This window comes from Mercenaria mercenaria, chromosome 11, assembly GCF_021730395.1.
Source record: "Mercenaria mercenaria strain notata chromosome 11, MADL_Memer_1, whole genome shotgun sequence".
Taxonomy (NCBI): domain Eukaryota; kingdom Metazoa; phylum Mollusca; class Bivalvia; order Venerida; family Veneridae; genus Mercenaria; species Mercenaria mercenaria.
In genome coordinates, this window is record NC_069371.1 from 68,289,940 (window position 1) to 68,311,106 (window position 21,167).

The 21,167-nt window shown below is 35.2% G+C and overlaps 1 protein-coding gene across 1 annotated transcript in view; it reads left to right on the forward strand.

Annotated features, from left to right (window-relative positions):
- Window positions 1-7,987, forward strand: part of LOC123531078 (uncharacterized) — a 33,983-nt gene extending 25,996 nt beyond the window's left edge. Inside the window, exons 35-45 of the mRNA XM_053518172.1 lie at window positions 632-707; window positions 1,318-1,514; window positions 2,094-2,261; window positions 2,556-2,714; window positions 3,022-3,174; window positions 3,636-3,838; window positions 4,384-4,488; window positions 5,002-5,062; window positions 6,374-6,542; window positions 7,212-7,345; window positions 7,725-7,987. Of these exons, the coding sequence (XP_053374147.1) occupies window positions 632-707; window positions 1,318-1,514; window positions 2,094-2,261; window positions 2,556-2,714; window positions 3,022-3,174; window positions 3,636-3,838; window positions 4,384-4,488; window positions 5,002-5,062; window positions 6,374-6,542; window positions 7,212-7,345; window positions 7,725-7,750 (1,451 nt within the window). The 3' untranslated portion in view covers window positions 7,751-7,987. The remainder of the gene's footprint in view (window positions 1-631; window positions 708-1,317; window positions 1,515-2,093; window positions 2,262-2,555; window positions 2,715-3,021; window positions 3,175-3,635; window positions 3,839-4,383; window positions 4,489-5,001; window positions 5,063-6,373; window positions 6,543-7,211; window positions 7,346-7,724) is intronic.
- The last annotated feature ends 13,180 nt before the right edge of the window (window positions 7,988-21,167 follow it).

The window sequence follows — 21,167 nt, forward strand, 5'->3', positions numbered from 1 at the left end:
AATTCCTTAATTGATTAGAAAATGATTTTAGGAAAGGCACCCATTTCTTTTCTGTAGTCGCCGAAATTTGAATTAAATGTTAGCAGAGTAGGAAAAGACATTTAGAATTTTGAATAACGCAACCCCTATTTTCATAATCTTATAAAATAAGTAGACTTTGATTTAAAAAAAAATGATTATAAAGTCGTCTGATTATCTATGCCATAGGCATAAATCTCAGCAAAAGCTCGAATGATTCGTTCCGTTTGTTACACTTCGCCGTCTATGTAGGAAGATGAAACTTAAGTTCTAACTTGAACTGGTATCTAGTTTGAACTACGATCTGCTTTAATTAATCAAGCAGTAGATATTTTTACTGCTTCAGGTCAACAATACAACTATGTTCAGATTAAGAAGTGTTTCATATTGATTTTGACGTACACGTTAGATATGTAACTCCAGAGGAGGTCGCTGGAACGAATCCAAATAAGAGCAAGCAGTAAGCACATGTCATCCGCGATTTTTTACATATCAGTTATTATAATAGGTTTAAGTGCATGTACGTGTGACGTATGTTTCAGAATGTTATTCTTCCGTATTCATGCAAACTACATAAATTATGTTGAAACAAAGTACGCGAATCGCATTTCAGGTTGCGAGTGGGAGACCTGGGGACCTTGGGGAGAATGTAGTGATACATGTGGCGAGGCTACCAGAAACCGATACAGGTATCATCATCATATGAAATAGAACATGAAATATATATTAGTTTGGAGTGAAGATTTTTTTCTCAGGAAATAGATGCGTATACTGTAGAATAACATATATTTTTTCTTACTCGTTATCGATTCGTTATAGAACTGTATGATATGTTATTCAGTTTCAGCTTGTTATCAAGTTAATAAAAATGCCATTTTTATAAAGCAGTTTGTGTATATGTTATGGCAGTAGTTTAATTATAGAATTGTACCTCTGAATGTATAAATTATAATTTGCTGTTGTAAAATTTTGAACGGCTTGACAGTAACACAGATTGGCGTAATTAACCCTTACCCTGCTAAATTTCTATAATGAACTTGTCCATCTGTCAATTTGGACAGTACCATTAGTTGTTAAAAGGGTGCTTATCAAAAAATATAGTGACTGAATGGCGAACAGTGCAGACCATGATCAGACTGCACGGATGTGCAGGCTGATCTTGGTCTGCACTGGTCGCAAAGGCAAAATCACTTGCCGCCAGCAGTCTAAGGGTTAAAGAATGATTCATAAGATTCCAATTTAGAACAAAATATTTATTTAGAAAAACATATAACACATATGTATTTTTATGACTTTCAGAGTTTTACTGAACGGCGATCCATACAGTTGTGGCGAGAAGGTCGATACTGGCGAGTGCCCACGCAAACCATGTCCCGCTGATTGTAAGATACGCGGCGTTCCATACCACATTGGTGACGTCACAAAGGAAGAAGGTTGCGCGGTCTGTCACTGCACAACACAGGGCGAACAGTGCGAAAATGACACACATGCTATTGGTAGGTACTCTGTAAAAAACAAGCTATATAAATAAGTTTATACAGAAAAAGTGAAAGCGGTGATCGCTTGCTTTCAAAATTTCTATAGATCTCTTAAAGGCACAAAATAACTCATTCTGCCTACTTTAAGTGACACATTGGCAACATCAGACATCGGGACAGCAATGAATAGTGTTAATAAATCAGTTTTGATATTCCCGAAGTACAGAGTCGCAATCTAGCTGACACGATGGAAACTGTGAACTGTCCTGTTGGCAACCAGTCAAAGAGTTTGTTGACAGATAATTAGGAAATGTTCCGGAATAAATTTATCAAAGTGTGTCAACAATCTGACTTTTGGCGGAAGGCTTGTCATTTCTTTGATGGAAGATCGTATTCAAAGAACAATTTGATTAACTGAATAGTGGTGGTTATGCTGATGGAATGAATAGAAATGTTATGTCAATAAATAGCGCGTAAATGACCTTTCTGGCCGTTAACCTCTGAACCAATATATGATAAGTGCGGTCAAGTCTGTCCTGGAAAATTAGGTATACCGTATAACTAGTTTTAATTTTAGCATGTGAATATAACTTTCAGTTGACGGAAACTGGTCTGACTGGAGCGAATGGAGCACGTGCAGTAGGTCATGTGATGGCGGCGTAACAAATAGATACAGACAATGTAATGATCCACTTCCACAGTGCGGCGGTGCGCCATGCAAGGGCCGAAACTCTGATACCAAACCATGTAACAATGATGTTTCCTGTAAGTGCTGTCGTTTTTTCATCGATAGTTTATAAAGACATTTTCAAAAACAGCTTTATAGAATTAAATGTTAATTAATAAAAGCTAGTTTTGATAGAATTCATATAGGTATTGTACAGATGGTCGAAAGGCAGGCTGTCAGCACTACTCGGTACTGAAATTATTTTAGAAATAAGCTTTCATGACAACATTTTCACTCGCAAAGTATATACTTTTATGTCGTGAATTCTTGGAAATTTAAGACCAAAGTTGACCATAAATGTTCCATATTTATTATTGGATATTATGCAACAGGTTGTGAAGTTACAGCCTGGAGCCAGTGGTCTGAATGTTCTGCAACATGTGACAGAGGAACCAGGACACGTGAACGTGCCTACAAGAGCCAAGCCGATACCAGTGTGTGCGATAAAGTGCTGCAAGAAACGGAGACTTGTCTTGAACACGAGTGCGATAGTAAGTTATTGCATATGTTGCATTCACATCTAATTTACCAACACAAAAAGGGGTCGCTAGTACTGCCAAACAACTGGGTTTATCGGAAAGTTGTAAACAACGGTTTCCTAGGTATTTTTGGGGAAAATGCATCTAAAGTTATAGGTATTTTCACAACAGCCGTGACTTGTTTACATTTTTGATCCAAAATTGATATCCAGATGAAACGAATGGGGCGATAATTGCCAAAGATTACACAAAAAGTCACTCACATTTTCGATACCAAATTTTTGGCAGATTTAAAAACTGGTTACTCTTTTTTTTACAGTGAAGTGCAATGTAAGTCAGTGGTCCGAGTGGTCTGACTGCTCAGAGGATTGTGGTATTGGTAGAAAAACGAGAACGAGGAATGTACGAGGACCCAAATTCCCAGACTGCCCAGATCTCACAGACTCAGCTGTATGCTATGAGAAATCTTGTCGTGAGTATTAGATTGTTGTTATCTTTCTTTCCTGGTTTGTACTGTATTTTTTTTTATTTTTGCATAACTTCGATTTCGCGACGCATAATAATTTTTGAACACGTGTGTTCAGTGCCCTGATCGCTAAAATAAGCGGATGCGAAAATCTCCATTACTTGTTTCAAAAATGATTCAGTCATGTTTTTTTTTTGTTTTACTTATCGAAAATGTACACGTTACAGCTTAAGATAAGAAGCCAGGGCTTTTGTTTCTAATACTTGAACATTGTATTGCACTTTAATCAAGGATGTGTTTTATGGTATTTATAACCAGTATAATTGAACTTTGCACTTTTTATCAAACACATTCATTACGTGAAACACGTTCGCATTGTTTGCAAAATGTGATATTAAAAATCAGTTTTTGACATCATAAATACTTTACTAATATTTTATGCCTAATTACTTAATTTTGTAAAATAGGCTGTGGACCAAACGAGGAATTCTCTAATCACACCCTATGTGAGCACACCTGCGCTAACAGATTTGATGGACCACCAGCAGATTGTGAGGAGAAACTCAAAGACGGGTGTATCTGCGAAGACGATTATTACAGAGATGAAAACGGCGACTGCGTGAAAATGAACGAATGTGATAAATGCTACGTCGACGGCGAATACAAGAAGGTAATTCTATATATATATATATATATATATATAAAAAATCATAGAATTACGTGCGTTCATGTTATTTATTTTAAGTAACGTATGCTCTCTAATGGTTTCTTTAATGTACAGGGTACAACATTTGGTTTTGCATTTTATTATCCGCGAGGAGTTCGTCATAATGTCTGGACGACCCAGGGAACCATGATTTGCCACCTTAGGTATAACGTCACACTGACACAATAATAGGAGATGTTGCCCTTTATAATTTTGATGGTGAAAGAAGAACCAAAGTGTCCCCAAGCATTATTTCGGAAGAACCGAACTTAAATAAGTCGGCTGTATCATCACATGGAAGACATATAGTCGAGGTTTCGAACACGCATCGATGAAGGTAAGTGATTTGAAGTCAGCGACCTTAACCACTCGGCCCTGTTACTAGCCGGAAATTGTCAAAATAGATTAAGGTGCTGCGTTAAAAATATAAAAGATACCTCTTTTCAGAATAACAGATAGAAATGGTATATATTATATAACGTCCTTTTAATAAATGTTTTGTGTTGCAGCCTGGCGAAACATGGACTTCCGGAGAGAATGAGTGTTCTGCATGCGAGTGTATCGCTGGAGCTGTAAAATGCTCACCAGTTTGTGAAATACCTACATGTGAAGAGGTAAAATATAAATGAGCCGGCCATGAGAAAACCAACATAGTGGCTTTGCGACCAGCAAGGTTCCAGACCAGCCTGCGCATCCGCGCAGTCTGGTCAGGATCCATAATGTTCGCTAACAGTTTCTCCAATTCCAATAGGCTTAAAAGCGAACAGCATGGAGCCTGACCAGACTGCGCGAATGCGCAGGCTGGTCTGGATCCATGCTGGTCGCAAAGCCACTATGTTGATTTTCTCATGGCGCGGCTCAACTTGTAAATACTTATCAGATTTATTAAACTTCTAACCATTAAGGAATGCCCTATATATTTAATGGGAAATAGTATATCTCTGTAAATGTTCAAAATTTGTACGTTTCATTGGCAATTTCGCTGCCAATAAATGAAATGTCAATAATTAAGAAAGGACTGTTGGCGCATCATAAAATAATAGAAAATATCCATAGGACAATGTTATAAAAAGGTTCTGTGTTGATACTTTTAAGGTAATATCATTTTTTTTTAATTTTAATTTTAGGATGAAACGCTCAGCTACGAAGGACCAAACCCTTGCTGTCCAAGATGTGTCAAACGTACAGGTAGGGCGTGGCTTGACTTTTTTAAAATTAATATTCATTAGTATCAATTGGAATTTTTGAAGCATATTAATTTATAGGTTATTAGATTTTTTGTCAAGAAATATGCATGAGCTCTGCAGCAGCTTTATGAGCTGAATATTATTCCGCGGAAGAACAAATGAGCTGCGCCATGAGAAAACCAATATAGTGCGTTTGCGACCAGCATGGATCAAGACCAGCCTGCGCATCCGCGCAGTCTGGTCAGGATCCATTCTGTTCGCTAATTGTTTCTCTAATTGCAATAGGCTTTGAAAGCGAACAGCATGGATTCTTACCAGACTGTGCGGAGGCGCAGGCTGGTCTGGATCCATGCTGGTCTCAAACGCACTATGTTGGTTTTCTCATGGTGCGGCTCAAGTGTAGAAAAAGACATTTAACAATATTGACGTGTGAAGCAATGTCGTCTAATGATAGATGGACATTACACCTAAATATTACTTGTTGCAAGACATAATTGTCCTAGCAATCTTTATATATTATAACAAGAGCACCGCCATGCGGGTGCAGACGCTCATCTGATTTTTTTGTCTCTGTATAATAGAAATATTGTCCTACCCATGATTTTCTAAGTCCAAAAGGGGCCATAATTCTTGCAAAAAGCAATGAAGAGTTATGGTACTTGCTGTGCAGAGTCAGCTTTTAATGGCGAAAAACTGCTCCAAGTTTTATAAGCAATAGCTTTGACCGTTATGGAGAAAAGTTGAACTAAACATAAAACTGAACCAAGAAATCTGATTTTCTAAGTCTAGGCTTTTTATGTTTTTTACTGTTTTTACTTTTATGTTTTAAGTGTTGCAAGTTTCAAAGCAATAGCTTTGACAGTTTAGGAGGAAAGCTGACCTAAACATAAAACTTAACCAAGAAATCTGATATTTTCTAAATCCAAAAGGGGTCATAATTCTTGCAAAAAGCAGGATGGAGTTATGTTTCTTGCTTACAGAGTCAGCTGTTGATTGTGAACAAGTGTTTCAAGTTTTAAAGCAATAGCTTTGATAGTTTATAGGAGAAAAACTGACCTAAACATAAAACTTAACCAGGCAACACAAACGCCAACGCCGATCAAGTGATGACAATAACTTATCACTTTTTTCCCCAAAAAATCAGATGAGCTAAAAATAACATGTAAGCACTCACATTTGGTAGAAGTTTGTCTGGGAAAAAAATGAGCATTTGATATCACTTCAGTATATGTAAGCAGCATAATACGTATAAAATCTACAGTTAAAACCCAGATTCGCTGTCTTTGTTCTAATGTATTGTCTATTATTTCAGATTCTTGCCGACGGTACACACGCAAAGATTTCCTGCAGGATTCTGCCCATAAATGTCGCTCTGTATCCAAGATAGACTTCTCATATTGTGAGGGCTCCTGCGGTAACAGTACATCCATGCCTATGTTATTCTCCAAGCCTAACAATAACATGCTAGACAATGACTGCAGGTGGGTAAAACACAAAAAACAATACTACGTGGATAAAAACTTTCCTTTGATATTCTGATTACGTTATATGTACGTAGTAAAGTTTTTCTTCGATTTCTCTTAATTATGAGACAATACACTTCATATGGTAATTATTGTAAAGGTTTAGAATGGTCTTTAAAGATTTGTTTTTAATTTAAAAATTTCTTGACTGGTTTTAAATTTTGTCGCCAAAAATTTTAATTTGATATTTTCCAATGTACGTTAAATGTGCTTACATTTCAGTATTGACTCTATTTCAGTCTGTTTGATTGTTATAGAACCTACATGATATCTTGACTTATTTAGCTTAGTAGCAAAATTTCCTTGAATATTTTTTTTTTGAAATGTTTTCATGATTAAAAAAATTCCACAAGGATATAAAATTGACTTTATTTAAGATGTATCTAGTTCCAGCTTCAAACAAAGCCAGAATTAACAGAAATAAACCTTGCCACATATTTAGTGGTTCAAACAGTAGATACATGTAACTGTAAATTGGTGGTTTAATTTGTCTTCCATTAATATCCACCTAAGAGTTTTGTTGTTGTTAATGACGCACACATTGAGGCATCAGTAGCTTGTTACTTAAATGGACGAATCATTACGATCTAAGCACGTATCTTAGTTCTTTTTGTTTTGTTTACACAGATGCTGTACAGCTGATGTAAGCCATTATGATGAGGTGAATGTTCTGTGTGGCGAGGGAATGAACCAGAGCTTAAAGACAGCATTTGTTCCAGTCATAGTCGGTTGTAGATGTCAGCCGTGCCAGGAAGTTACAGGTAAGTCACTGCATTCAGATTCAATAGATCTTCACCTGAGCGTAATAATGGGTTAACTGAATTGACGTAAAGAACCGTATTTTTGGACTGAGGATACACTATGTACCATGTTAAATTTGTTTTACGTTACGTACTAGTACGTTTACATTATTCTTAATGTGACAAGATTTTGTGTAAAACTGTTCATTGTGTATGTCGTCTCCCTTTTATTCTTTGTATTTTTTGTCTTCGATACATGTACATGAATGTACCGCAAAGAAAGTAATAAAAGATAAGACCAATAAACCTCGAAAGCAACGCCACGTTTTATTTACAATTTAATGTACATGTAATAACATTTTGCGAGATATGTATGACGTCATTTGTTTCTCTTTTTCAGAAAACCCGATTGTCAAAGGACGATAGACCAACCTCGGAACGTTTAACCGACGACGATTTTAGCCAATTTTATAATTATGATGACTTTATTGATGCCGACCAAATGAAATGCGAAAAACTTTGTCCTGTAAATAGACCCTTGCAAAATGAAAAAATACAAAAAAAAAATCCCCCGTGATAAAAATAAACTGTGTAAATAGAAAAAAAAATGTTACAGAAAATACAAATGAAAAGATGGCATTATAAAAATGATTTAAAAAAATAATAAAAAATAAAAAAATAAAAGAATTGTTGTTATTTTTTCTTGGCTTTCAATCGTGGCATCTTACATTAAAACATTCTAACTGTATAGTCTTTATATATTATACGCTTATTGATTGGCTTGCCGGCCAATCTGAACTATTGTCCCTAGAGCCAAAGGGTAAAAGGACCATTAGTTTTACCAATGACCGGCAAGCCAATCAATAAGCATTTTATGACATACATGAGAAATTAATTTTCATTTGAAAACGTCGAAAAGAGGTGAGAACAGACTATGTTGGCAGAAATAGACAACCGGAGGTCTCGCACCCTGTGCACAAAACGGAAACAGTTCACAGACAGTTTCAATTTATCACAAAGTGCAGTATTTAAAGTTTGATGAGTGACTAAGTCACGGTCACCTTGTCACCTTTAACACGTTGTTCTAGTTGTTACACGATTGACTTTCAATCCATAGGTCCGGAGCTTGAATCCCGGCACAGGCACCGGAAATTTCATAGATGCTCTTGAGTTTCTCCCACCCTAAGACACCAGTACTGGTTCTCCCAGGAGAGACGGCTTTCATGATGGAGGGAGACCCCAGATGCCTATCCGTGCATTATTTTATCTCGGGCAGGCACCTGGGTAGAACCACCAACCTTCCGTAAGCCAGCTAGATGGCTTCCTCGCATGATAATTCAACGCCCCGAGTGAAGTTCGAATCCTCATCGGTGAGGGGCAAGTGATTTGAAGTCTGCGACCGTAACCACTCGGCCACGGAGGCCCCTCTGACAAGTACATGATGAATTTGGCGCCATGAGTGGTAGCCTTTGCGCTATGTTAAGCGCCCTTTGAACGTGTTTAACAAGAAAATGGCGCTGTTAAATCTGGTATTACTGGTGTCAGTGGCGCATTTAATATAAAAATTGAGGCTCACATATCAGTAAAAGCTCCTTTCTCATCCAACCAACAGTGTTACTAAAACAAATGGATTTGATATTATTTTAAGCATACAACACGGCAGCAAGGCCATAAAACATGCGTTTGCCGGAAAATAAAGCGAAAAAGCGAAAGAAAAGGAAAATGCGTACTCACTCCAATATATATGCTAATCGTTGAATCAAATGTCATTTGTAGACGAATATAAGTATCTCTGGGGATTAATTTACTTTATGGACTATCTGGGCAATGAATAATTATAAAGCTTATACAATTTTGTATCTTTCTGGTGTTCTATAAATGAATTTACATGCATGTTTAAAATATCTACTTTTCGTGAACAGCATATCTTACTTTGTCGTGCGTTAGAATGATCTATGTCTCCCGAGATGATTGTTTTAAATGTTTCTACAGTAAATGCCTATGAAACACAAGAACTTTAGATTGTTTGGTGTGTCTTTGGTTTTGACAAAAAAGTACCCTCTTTTATCTTGCTTTTGTTAGCTAAAACGTTTATTTAAAAAAAGTTGTTTGTGTCATTTAAAGAAATAGCGGCAACTGACAGTCGCGTGAATTCCTTTAACTTATGGATATACTGACGATAATATATATTAGATTCTGTCTCATAATGAAGTTAAACATTTTCTTTCAAATGCAAGACACACAATACAATTCTATGTTCTAGGTATTGACGAACAATCATTGGAGAGACACTATGAATTATTGGGTTTATTAGTAACCCTCCACGTAAATATCGCCGTAAAACCCAACTCATTCATTCATTATTCCACGTAAATAGGTTGGGTCAGTATGAATAATGGGGAGCGAGGCGTTAGCCGAGTCCCAATATTTATCATACTGACCCCACATATTTCCGTGGAGGACCACTAACAAACACTTAATTATAGCTTAGACTGACATGAATATATAGTGACCTTCCACAGAAATGTAGGGGTCATCAGTCGTGACCACCTTTAAACCAATAAAATGCAAGAATCTTTGGGATGGTAAAACAAAAATCATTCTTACGAGCGTACGATTCCCTAATTGTTTCATGCAATAGGTAAATATTGAACAGAATGAGACGGAAAATCACAGAAAATTATTGATGCAGACATCAGATGGCTCTTTTTTAAAGAAACCAAAATACATGTTTTTTAACATTTTTATTGAACACTATGAACAATAAGATTTTACCTTTTTTATCGGACAGACAGATTAAACGGGTGCCACATGAAGACCATCACATACAAAATGTTGTGAGAAAACAGCCGTTTGCATATATGTTAAAAAAGCTTAATAAAATATCTAAAAAGTTCAGCATAAATGTGCTATGGCTTACATTTTAGGTATATTTTTTCTGATAAAACTTAGCCTTTCAAAAATTCTAATGATTGTGAACATGTTGCTGACAGTTTTTATTGATAGACTTTTCTTCAAATTTAATAGCAAACAAATATCGTTTTGTACAGAAAAACGGACGAACCAGTCGTTATCAAAGTTAAACTGTTTTACATTTAAACAAGTAATAAATGGAGCCTTTCATGGAAAACCAAGTGAGTATATGCGACGCCGCAATGGATTCCATTACCAGCATGGCGCATGCCGCGCAGTTTGTCAGGATCCATGCTAGTTCGCTAATAGTTTCTCAGTTGCAAATGGTCTAAAAGCGAACAAGCATGGACCTGACAGACGCGCGGAATGCGAGGCTGTCTGGATCCATGCTGGTCGAAGTACCACATAGTTGGGTTTCTCATGGCCGCTTATATATTCAATAAACCATTGCAGTAAATCAATCAGCGCGCAACAGAAGCATTTCAAAGTGATTATAGCACTGGGAGTGCTAATGATGTAGGCATAAACGCATGTTTTGACGTGTAATAACGTCCTGTCAAATCCCGAGGTGATGGTTGGTGCCACGAGCCTTAGGCGAGGGTACCAACTATCCGAGGGATTATGAAGAATGTTATAAAACAACAAATGAACATGCGCTAACGCCATTCAGATAAAACGCAAAAAAAAACCCTAATAAATTATTAAACTTCTACCGCAAACGGTCATTAAATTTTCAAGAAATTGCGCAGGGAATAATCTGAGTTGTTTTCACGCTACAGTCATTTCCAATTGAATTATCCGTAATTTTGGGCCGAAAAAACGTTGACGCTTGGCCAACGGAAGCGCAATATAAAAAAAGCAAAAGTTCTAAAGTTAACAGCACGTGCAGACGCGAAATAATCTCTCTTTAGCACACGTTTCTATCTTGTTAAAACTACCTCCCGAAAAGTGACCAGAACAGCAGTTTTATGCTAGAATATATATACAAAGACAGATTATAATATTTCATTTCAATGAAGTCGTTTCTAGTTTGTGTTACAGGCACAGCTTTATAGCAAGACACTTGCAAGACTTGTGTATACACATGTGTTTATAAACTCATACAAACCTCTAACTGACGAATGCTGCCTAGGTAGCCTAGTGGAAGAACGCCCGATTTGAGTTGGGAAGGTTGTGGGTTCGGGTACTTGCAGTAATTGGGCTGTAATTCACTTACTGTGTCAGACGGTAATACATTAGTCTTCAATTTTGTCATATTAATGTATTATATAGATTATTGTCCATCACATATTAGATAACGCAGACAAAAAAAAAAATAAAAAAGGGAAAAGAAACTGAGTAATTAGAGGCAGAATTACAACATACGTTGGTGTATCTGTAATTATTACACCTAAATATATCTACATTTGTATACTTATATTCGCATTACTACCAAAGTAAATGTAAGCAATGCCATACGCATCCAAGCATAAATAGTCTGAATCCTTCCTCCTGTCTTCGTGCTCTTTCTCAATAGCATCGTGTTTCTTTTTACCCAGATGCGTTTTAGTATGTATTTTGTGGTATCTGTTAAAATCGGCAAACACTCTAGTCACGTGCTTGATAAAAATTGGTGGCGTAAGAACTTAACGTCTTGAAATAAATTATGTTAGTTAAATTTATAAAGAATAATTATCTGTCTTATATAACGGTTAACACTCAATTTTCTTTTATAATCTTATAGAAGTGATATAGGTATATGGGAATATTAGTCTCTAAAAATGTGATATTCTAAAAATGTCGAAATACCGTTAACGTTTTTAAGTTAGTGGATTTTGTATAAAATAAAGAATAGCCGGGTTTACTGATGTTCAAAGACATTTTTCTGCAATTTATTGCATTTACAGATAAAACTGCACATTTCCTGCTGTTTGGTTAAAAGTCTAATCTGAATTCATACTAGGCAGTCGTAAACTTCCAGACTCGACAACTCCGGTGACAATTTTTTAAGCAAGTATTTCATGAAAAGGGTCTGAAATTTAACAAAATTTTGCTGACTCAGTAATCAAGTGTCATCACAATTATGTACATCTGTTTGCATAGATTGCCTCATCGCCAGGTACCCATGACCTATCTTTTCCGTCCCTTGGGTATCTGACGACAGGGCTGCCAATGTTTAAAATTCACATTTTACCTTTGTAAATGACTAACTCTATTTTCATTTTTTTTTTTTTTGGAAAACATGTTCCAACAGGACTATTAAGGTGTATATGTACTTAGACAATTCCGGCAGCTTCAGACAAGTAATCTATTACAGGTTGCACACACAGGGACTAGAGACAACGCCAATTTACAACTTCGAATTAATCTTGCATCACGTTATAACTTGAATTTGCAAACATGCTACAAACATAATCTGAAAATATGTATTGTGTACCTAATGAACAAGTTCTTTTAATTTATTAACATTATCATTGCAATCTGAAGCGGTGTAATTGCAGGTCTTCATAACGATGCAATATAATATATATAAGATAAGATATGTTTATTTAAGTCTCACTTTGCATGATAATTATACACATAGATATTAAAACAACATCAGACATTAAAACATGCAAACCTTTCTAATCAGAAATATGAGAGACTATAATCTATTCACAAGTAGCTAAAATATTTAAGAATTTCATACTAACTTTTATAAGCATAAAAAGTGTTAGTAATTTAAAACAAAAACAAAAAACTGTACAACCAAGTTAGTACACTATATATACGTATTTATACATTTATACTTATTCAATGATATAAAAGATTTCTCCTACTTAAAATACTAAAACAGGTTTTGGCACATAGTTAAGCTATTTCTGGATTTGTCAGCAAAAAGGCTACTTTCTCTGTATCATTTAAAGTTGTTAAATTTATATTGATTCTACAGGCTTCTAACAGTAAATCTGTACGAATAGTATTGTAACAAGGACAATGTAATAAAACATGAAGTTCATCCTCAACTGTAGTGGAGTGAGTGAGTGAGTTGGGTTTTACGGTGAATCGACACAAAACAATTAAAACAAACTCTGTCACTTACAGGAAGACCGTTGTATCTACCAGTTTCTGTATTGGAGCAGTACCAATCCTAAACTTAGCAATGCACCTCGATATGATTTATTTAAAACAATATTACAATAGGCCTACTGTTCTACTTCAAAATTCTGTTTAAAGGTACAATACAGTCTAAGCTTATTTCCACCTACATCATTACGTGCAATATCACGATTTACATTACAATGTCATTGTTCTACAAATTCATTGAAAATATTAGGTAAAATTACATTTAAGATATCACTTTTATTAGCAAAAGCATTAATGTCATACGACCTATCACAGTTATATTTTTCCATCTTTGACACATCCGGAAGTTACAATTTTTACATTATTGTTACTTTTGCTATTTGGCCAACTTAACACTTTTCTATTTAATCTTGTCTCATCCATATTTATTATTTAGCACCAATATAATATAATAATTTTCCAACATAAACTTTTAACTGGATTCCATCCGATATCCCCACAGACCGCTGTATTTGGGGGTATATCTACCAACATTTAAAAAATACCTGGCAGCTCTATTCTGAACTGCATTTATGCATGTAAATGTTTCAGTAGCCCTTACAGATGATGCATACGTAATAACAGAACAATCAGTAGTTTCATATAGTTTGGTAAAAGCCTCATAGCCTCATAGCCTCATATATAAGTGAATGTAAATAAAACTTCTGTTGTACCTATGTAAGTACGGCTGTCAAATGTGGTGTCCAATATTTGAAGCTATATACTAAGCGAAACTTGTTAAATCTCCACGATATCATGTTGAAATTTTGTATTTTGTATGTTCATGTACTAAGTGATACGTGCAAACCGTCAAAAAGTATCAAGTAAATATACTGATATAATAGTAGGAAATGAATAAAAGTCTAGTCATATCAGTAATAGTGTGTCTATCACTTGTCAGATTTTGATGAATTAGATTCCAACTGTGAGTTGTTGCTATGTTAATGTTGAGACACTGCACACCTACTTTAAGAAAGAAACAAGTGTTCCATACAGCAGCCTGTCCTTTCTGAAAGAAAGGAAGAAAGAAAAGATAAATAAACAGACATAAGAAATTTAGTTTTCATATCCTCAAAATATTGCATCTTGATATGTTCGAATGCTTGAGTTATCTGTCAAAAAGTGATGTTTGCTTCAACTATCATATACAGAAATAAATGAGCCGCGCCATGGGAAAACCAACATAGTGGGTATGCGACCAGCATGGAACCAGACCAGCCTGCGCATCCGCGCAGTCTGGTCAGGATCCATGCTGTTCGCTAACAGTTTCTCCAATTCCAATAGGCTTTAAAAGCGAACAGCATGGAGCCTGACCAGACTGCGCGGATGCGCAGGCTGGTCTGGATCCATGCTGGTCGCATACCCACTATGTTGGTTTTCTCATGGCACGGCTCAAATCGTTCGTCAATGCATTTCCTTCCTTCAGTTCATTTACGGATATCATCTCTAATTAATATCACAGGAGATATTTTATTCACATCCAGTGCTTAATTGCTCAAATATGTGGTTTGTCAAACTGCTCATAACCGTATTGGTTTAGGAAAGAACAATTAATTGAAGATGATAACAGAATACTTGCCCACTTTCGCGTTATTAATCCCCGCCGTGGCGGAGAGATTATAGGAATGGTCTGCTTCGTCCTTCCGATCCGTAACAAAAATCTGTTCGGTCATTCTCCTAAACCCTATGAAGGATTATTCATGAAACTTGGCAAATGATCACTATCAAACGTTGGCAGAATCATGATCAGCCATGTCAGTCAAGGTCAAGCCACAGCTAAAATCAAAGTTACCCTTCAGATCCATATCAGTGGCGGGGATTTACTTTTCAGATGCGTGTTATTATATAATTTCTGTATAGCTTCGATCATACAAGAAAGTAACTTTAAGGTATTGTAACATATATACCAGAGAAATGAATTGAATATCTTCCTGAAGTCTATTCGAGGATTAGAAAGGCCAAATGCTATAAAATATAGCTTGATTTTGACGTTTCAGCGTGCAATTTATAGACTAGTCTACCAATTAAGGAAATCGACAAGATTTATTTTACCTATAAGAACCACCATGGTACAGATTTTATTCTGTTTTTGGGTTGACATATATGCTTCAATGGGGCCTTCTCATAGATTTTATTTTTATTTTTGGTTGTGATATGTGCTTCAATGGGATCTTCTTAATTTTATTCTCAATTCATGTTGTTTATTTCTAAATTGTAAACAGAATTTCATTGTGTGGTTTAAGTAATTATAATTTCGTTTTCTTTCCAGTATTTATGTTCTCCTTATAAAAAAAATTTTCGTAATCAAAGTGAATAAAACTTAACAAAAATCAATGTACAGTGGTTTATCCGATAGCAGGTACCGAGGACTTTTTCTTCTTCAACATAACTGAAAGAACATTTTCCATTTTAAAACACTATTTAAAGAAAAACACATTTGAGCCGTGCCATGAGAAAATCAACATAGTGGCTTTGCGAGTCTGGTCAGGATCCATGCTGTTCGCTAACAGTTTCTCTAATGGCAATAGACTTTGAAAGCGAACAGCATGGATCCTGACCAGACTGCGCGATGCACAGTCTGGTCGGATCCATGCTGTCGCAAACCCAACTTAGTTGTTTACTCATGCGTCGGATCATTTACTAAATCGTTGAAATGGCGGATCTCGGAACTCGCTATCCAAACCATATCCGGCTATGACGAAGACATTTCAAGTCCTCTTAAAACACATTCAAAAATAGTATTTTAAGTCGAATTTTGATTATCTCGACGCCTAGGGACTCGAGGTGCCGAGGTTCGACTATATTTTAACAATACTAATAATTGTTTTATACTTTAATTTTTTTTATATCATTACATATTGTAACACACATTTAAGTTGTTTTCTATGCTGATAACTTACGAATACATACTGATGCTTATTTTTGTATTATATTGTTCTGGCATCCATTTATTTAACATTAAGCTTCAAGTGGATCTCACTACCAATCCCATGTTCTGTCTGTAGTATTCGATTAAAAAAGACTTCGGGAAAACAACAGTCGACTAATATACAATGCTTTGCCTGTCAAAATGACCGTTGTTTATGACTTTTAACCTAAGAAGATTGTGAAATTTGCATTAGGAAATGACAATTGTACAATAATGAAAGGAATTTTTTTTTGTGCTGTGTCATAAATCAAAGAAGATGTTTTTGCTGTTTCCGATGTTGTACGATTTTTGTCATTATACTGCACATAGTTTTAAACTTTACAAAAGACTCATATCATACATTATATAACCACAATACTGTGCCTTGTATAAATATCTTACGTTAGAACATGATTAACACCCTTTCTAAATAATAAAATTAGCTAAAAAGTATATTAACATAGCTCAAGAAACACCCTGGCAGTAATAAAAGTTATCATAAGAACTCTGTGACATCTTCAGAATTATCACCTGAACTCCATAACATTTGAAAAATCAGGCATAAAATTGTTAGATAGTAGTTTATGTTTGCAACTTTACACTAAAATTAGGCTATTGCGTGTGGTGAGGATGAAGAACGTGAATGAGTAGATTATTATGTATGAATAATCAAACTATTTGGATATTTTACTCAAAATGTCTTGATTTCAAAGAAGTTGCACTGATTAGTAGACTAAACAGTTGTTTTTTTCCTGACGCATAGCACAAAACATTAGGCAACCTTGATCATCAAACTTTAGTTTTACACCCCATTCTCTCTTTTTAAAGATAAATAATTACCATTTTGTCGACCGATTCCTTGTTTTGTCATACAGATATCAGAAGTAACGTTTTACAGGAACTCCGTAACAGGTATCAGAAGAAAACATGACAGGTTGTCAGAAGAACCCCGCCCTTCGTGTAACACTTCCTCCCCCGTGAAAGAGGAAGGTGACGAAGAAATAGAAGGCCTAGGACCTGCAGGGTAAGACCTTGAGTAATTGTAAACCGAAGGCACCAATTGGGATAATACCCTCTACTGCTCAAAAGAGAACTCAGGTGTGAAGATGATGGTTCCTGTGTCAACTATGCAAGGATGCCTCCAGATCTATTTGAACTTAAGGAATCGTGTTTCCAAGTTCACCAAGATCCCCTACGATGGAGCATCAAGGTCGGATGCTCTATGTTAAGGTCTGTTAAGCTGTACTACGCTCTACTACGATTTCCACGTTCTATCGCGCTCTCTCAAGATTTAACGAAAATCGAGATAATCGTGGACAAATTTTTGACTGCCAAAAATTTTGTCACGATCCTTACGATCATCACGATTCCACCAAGTTCCCTCAAGATCACCGCTATTCGATACCACGACCCCACGCTTACCACGCTTCACTCGAATCGTGGACATCGTGAACATCGTGGCTATGTGTAAACGCAGCATAAGTTATCATATAATTATGTTTTTTCTTTATCAAGTTCAGAGAGGATACAACCCAATGTGATTCTTTATTTGGTCTTTGTCTTTGATGTCTATATATTTGATAATTTTAAGTGGAATATTGGATTATATCAATGAAATACAATTTATATTATCATTGCAATAAATCAGTGAATGTATTATTTTAATGTTTCATTTTTCACATGTACCACTAAGTCAAGAATGCAACAGTGAATTATAGAACCTGAAGTAATTTTGTTTCATACCACAGTTACTATTATCAACTATTTACTTGCAGACCATAAATAAACTTGAAGATAGTTTCTTGTACTAAGCAATTTACCATTCTCCTTCATGATAAGTTTTAAATGTAAGCATCTTGAAGGACAAACTTTATAAAGGATGACATATCAATACTTCTGTATCAACTGCAGAACGCAAAATTACACAATTGCACAAAAAGGTCGGAAATTTATTGATGTTGGCTTTAAGTGCTGGTTTTAACAATTTCTAAATAAAAAACCCAATTTGCTAGAACGTAATTATTAAGATGACTCATTCCTGCTTTATTTAGCATTGAGAGGATTCTTTTATAAAGCATCTCAATTAGTAGAGTAAATTACAGAATGCATTTTGTTGAAGCAATATTAATTAATCAATACTTCATGTAATAGTTTTTTCTCCTCCTTTCTGAATGTGTTCTGAATCATTGCTTTTATAAATACCTCTGCTTAACGAAGAAGTTGCGTTCAATTTCAATTTCAATTATGCAGTCATTCCAACTGAATCGAGTCACTGCTTACTTGATTAATTGTTTTGTCAGTCTGTCTCACACGTGTTTAGAATTATTTGATTTGATGTTTCCCGGTAAATTTGTATGCATCATGTCCTTCGAGCACGTCAAGCTCCAATATTGCGTGTTTCGTAGCTCTCAGTTCTGTACCATAAACATATCTAGTATCTAATGTGAAATGTATCAAGTGACTTCAAATCCTTTTGCAACAATACTATAGAAAATTAGACTTCCGGAAATACAGAGCACAGCTAAGGCCTAAAGCAAAATTGCTTGTAAAAGAGTAAATAGTATGGACGTGGAGTGACACGTAACGACATTGCTTTTGTCGCCACCTTAATTTTCTTCTTTCGGCATACTGTCTCAGTTTTTTTGGAAACGGTGATCTGTTATTTAATGCTGGCCGTTTTCTGTTGGATTTGATATGAAGATTAAGCTCTTCATATCAAATTAAATGAAATACTTGTAGCATAAGACGGAGTTATCTTGAATTGATAAAATGTACGTTATTCTAATATTACATAGCAATATTTTCATTTTTATTTAAAAGGGGAATTCAAACAAATACCATCAAAACATTGCACAATGTTGACGCAAAGTTTAAACATCTTAAAAGTCAGGGCTTCAGTAAATGGAATGATTAAAAGTAATTAACTAGCACACTCAGGCTCATTTTCTTCTAAAACACTGATCAAGTTTGAAATTCTTTGAATGCAAAATTTAATTCTTGTTCTTGTATAACCCATCTCTGACGAAAACCAGTTTTATTTTTTTTATTATTTAAATAGTTTTAATTTCTATTTTAACATTTCGAGCTCAATAATTGAGATGAAAGACGCGCATTTAGTGTCCCTTCTGACTTTTTTGTTATCAATGTTTTTCTGCTTTCGAGCAGTCGAGTAATTTTGTATAAGGTATTGCTGAATAACCCAACATAAAATGAATTGATCGGCTTTTGTGGAGACACGAATAGTGTATAGACACTGTATATGTTGTACATTAAACAATTATAATTTCGTTTTGCTGTTCGTCCCGCTGCCTTGCAATAATGGGATATTTGTTTCGTTTTTTCATGATACTGCAGGATAATAATGAGGTACTTCATGCTGTTTGCCACACTGAATGGCAATAAGCTCTGTTTCTGCTTTCATTACATTGCCTAGAAATAAGGAGAATTTCATGCTGTTCATAGTACTAGCGGGCAACAATTAGATAACCTTTATGTTTTGTTTGCATTGCAGTATTATATGAGAAGATTTACGTTGTTCCCAATACAACCGGAAAATATAATGAGTTCTTTTTCATGCTGTTCCATATATTGACTGACAGAATTATATCGCCTTTATGTTTTTATCATACCAGAAGGCAATAGACTGCAAGTGAAGTCAAACTTTATTACGCAAAATCATATACATATTCATTGCCAATTACAATGTGGCGGAACATACATCTTTTGCAGAAAAGCATGAGTCATTTGCGGTATAGGAGGAATGAATGATCAGCTGTAAACACATATTTAGCATAATAATATAAATACATAAGTACAAACAAGTAAATGACTTTCTTCAGTGTACATTCAGTTATTTTATTACAAATGTAGTCATCCAAGTGCAAACTGGGATTTATCATACTCGGGAAGGGATTCTAATGACTCCGATAGCACTTGTTAGGTAATTATTTTCAGAGGCATTGCGATCAGCTTTCCCAGTCATGTTTTACAAAGCATGTGCATTTTAATTCAGTATGCTTTTAGACATGATATCTAAAACGAAACTGCAAATTGTTAATTTGCACGCACATCCATTCTGTATAGTTATCATTTGTTACTTATGGGGATAAACAAAATTTTTCTACTTCTAAATGCATTGTTTTTAAATGCCAAATGCACTGTAGTTATGAACATCACGGTCTGTGGAATTTTATACATACAGCTTTGCTTTCTCATTTAAATCGAAATTTAATTTAAGCCCATACAAATAGTTTTGTCTCTCCTTATGTAGCATAATCATATGAATGTTCTAACGAAGTGCAGCGAGTATGGTTTTTGTCAAGTACAACTAAAGCTACATTACCTAATGTTTATGTTGCCCGCATTAAAGCACACCATGACTGAATAATTAAATCTGAGCTGCAGTTAGAAGAAACAGCAGACCGGATAAACTTATTAAACTTATTAAATGAACTGTTATATCAAAGACTACTTTTTAATATTTTTATTCATTATTTGATTTTTGAGCCGAATAAAATTGTAGTCAAATAGCACTAGCCGTGGACTGTGATTTATAGAATCTCTGGAAATTTTGTTTCATACCAACGTAACTGTTATCATTTTATTTTCTTACAGACTATATCTATATTTTAAGATCTCCTTTCTGATAAGTTTTAACGCAAATCAAATAATGTATGCATCTTGAAGGACAAACATGACAAAAAAAAAGGATGACACATCAATACTTCTGCATCAACTGCAGAACGTAAAATTCGACAATTGCATAAAGAAGTCTGAAAAATTATGGAGGTTGACATTAAGTGCTGGTTTTAAAAATTTCTAAATAAAGAACCCTATTTGCTAAAACGTAATTATAGAGATGATTCATTCCTGCATTATTTAGCTTTCAAATTGACAGAATTCTTTTATAAAGTCTCTCAATTAGTACAGTAAATTACA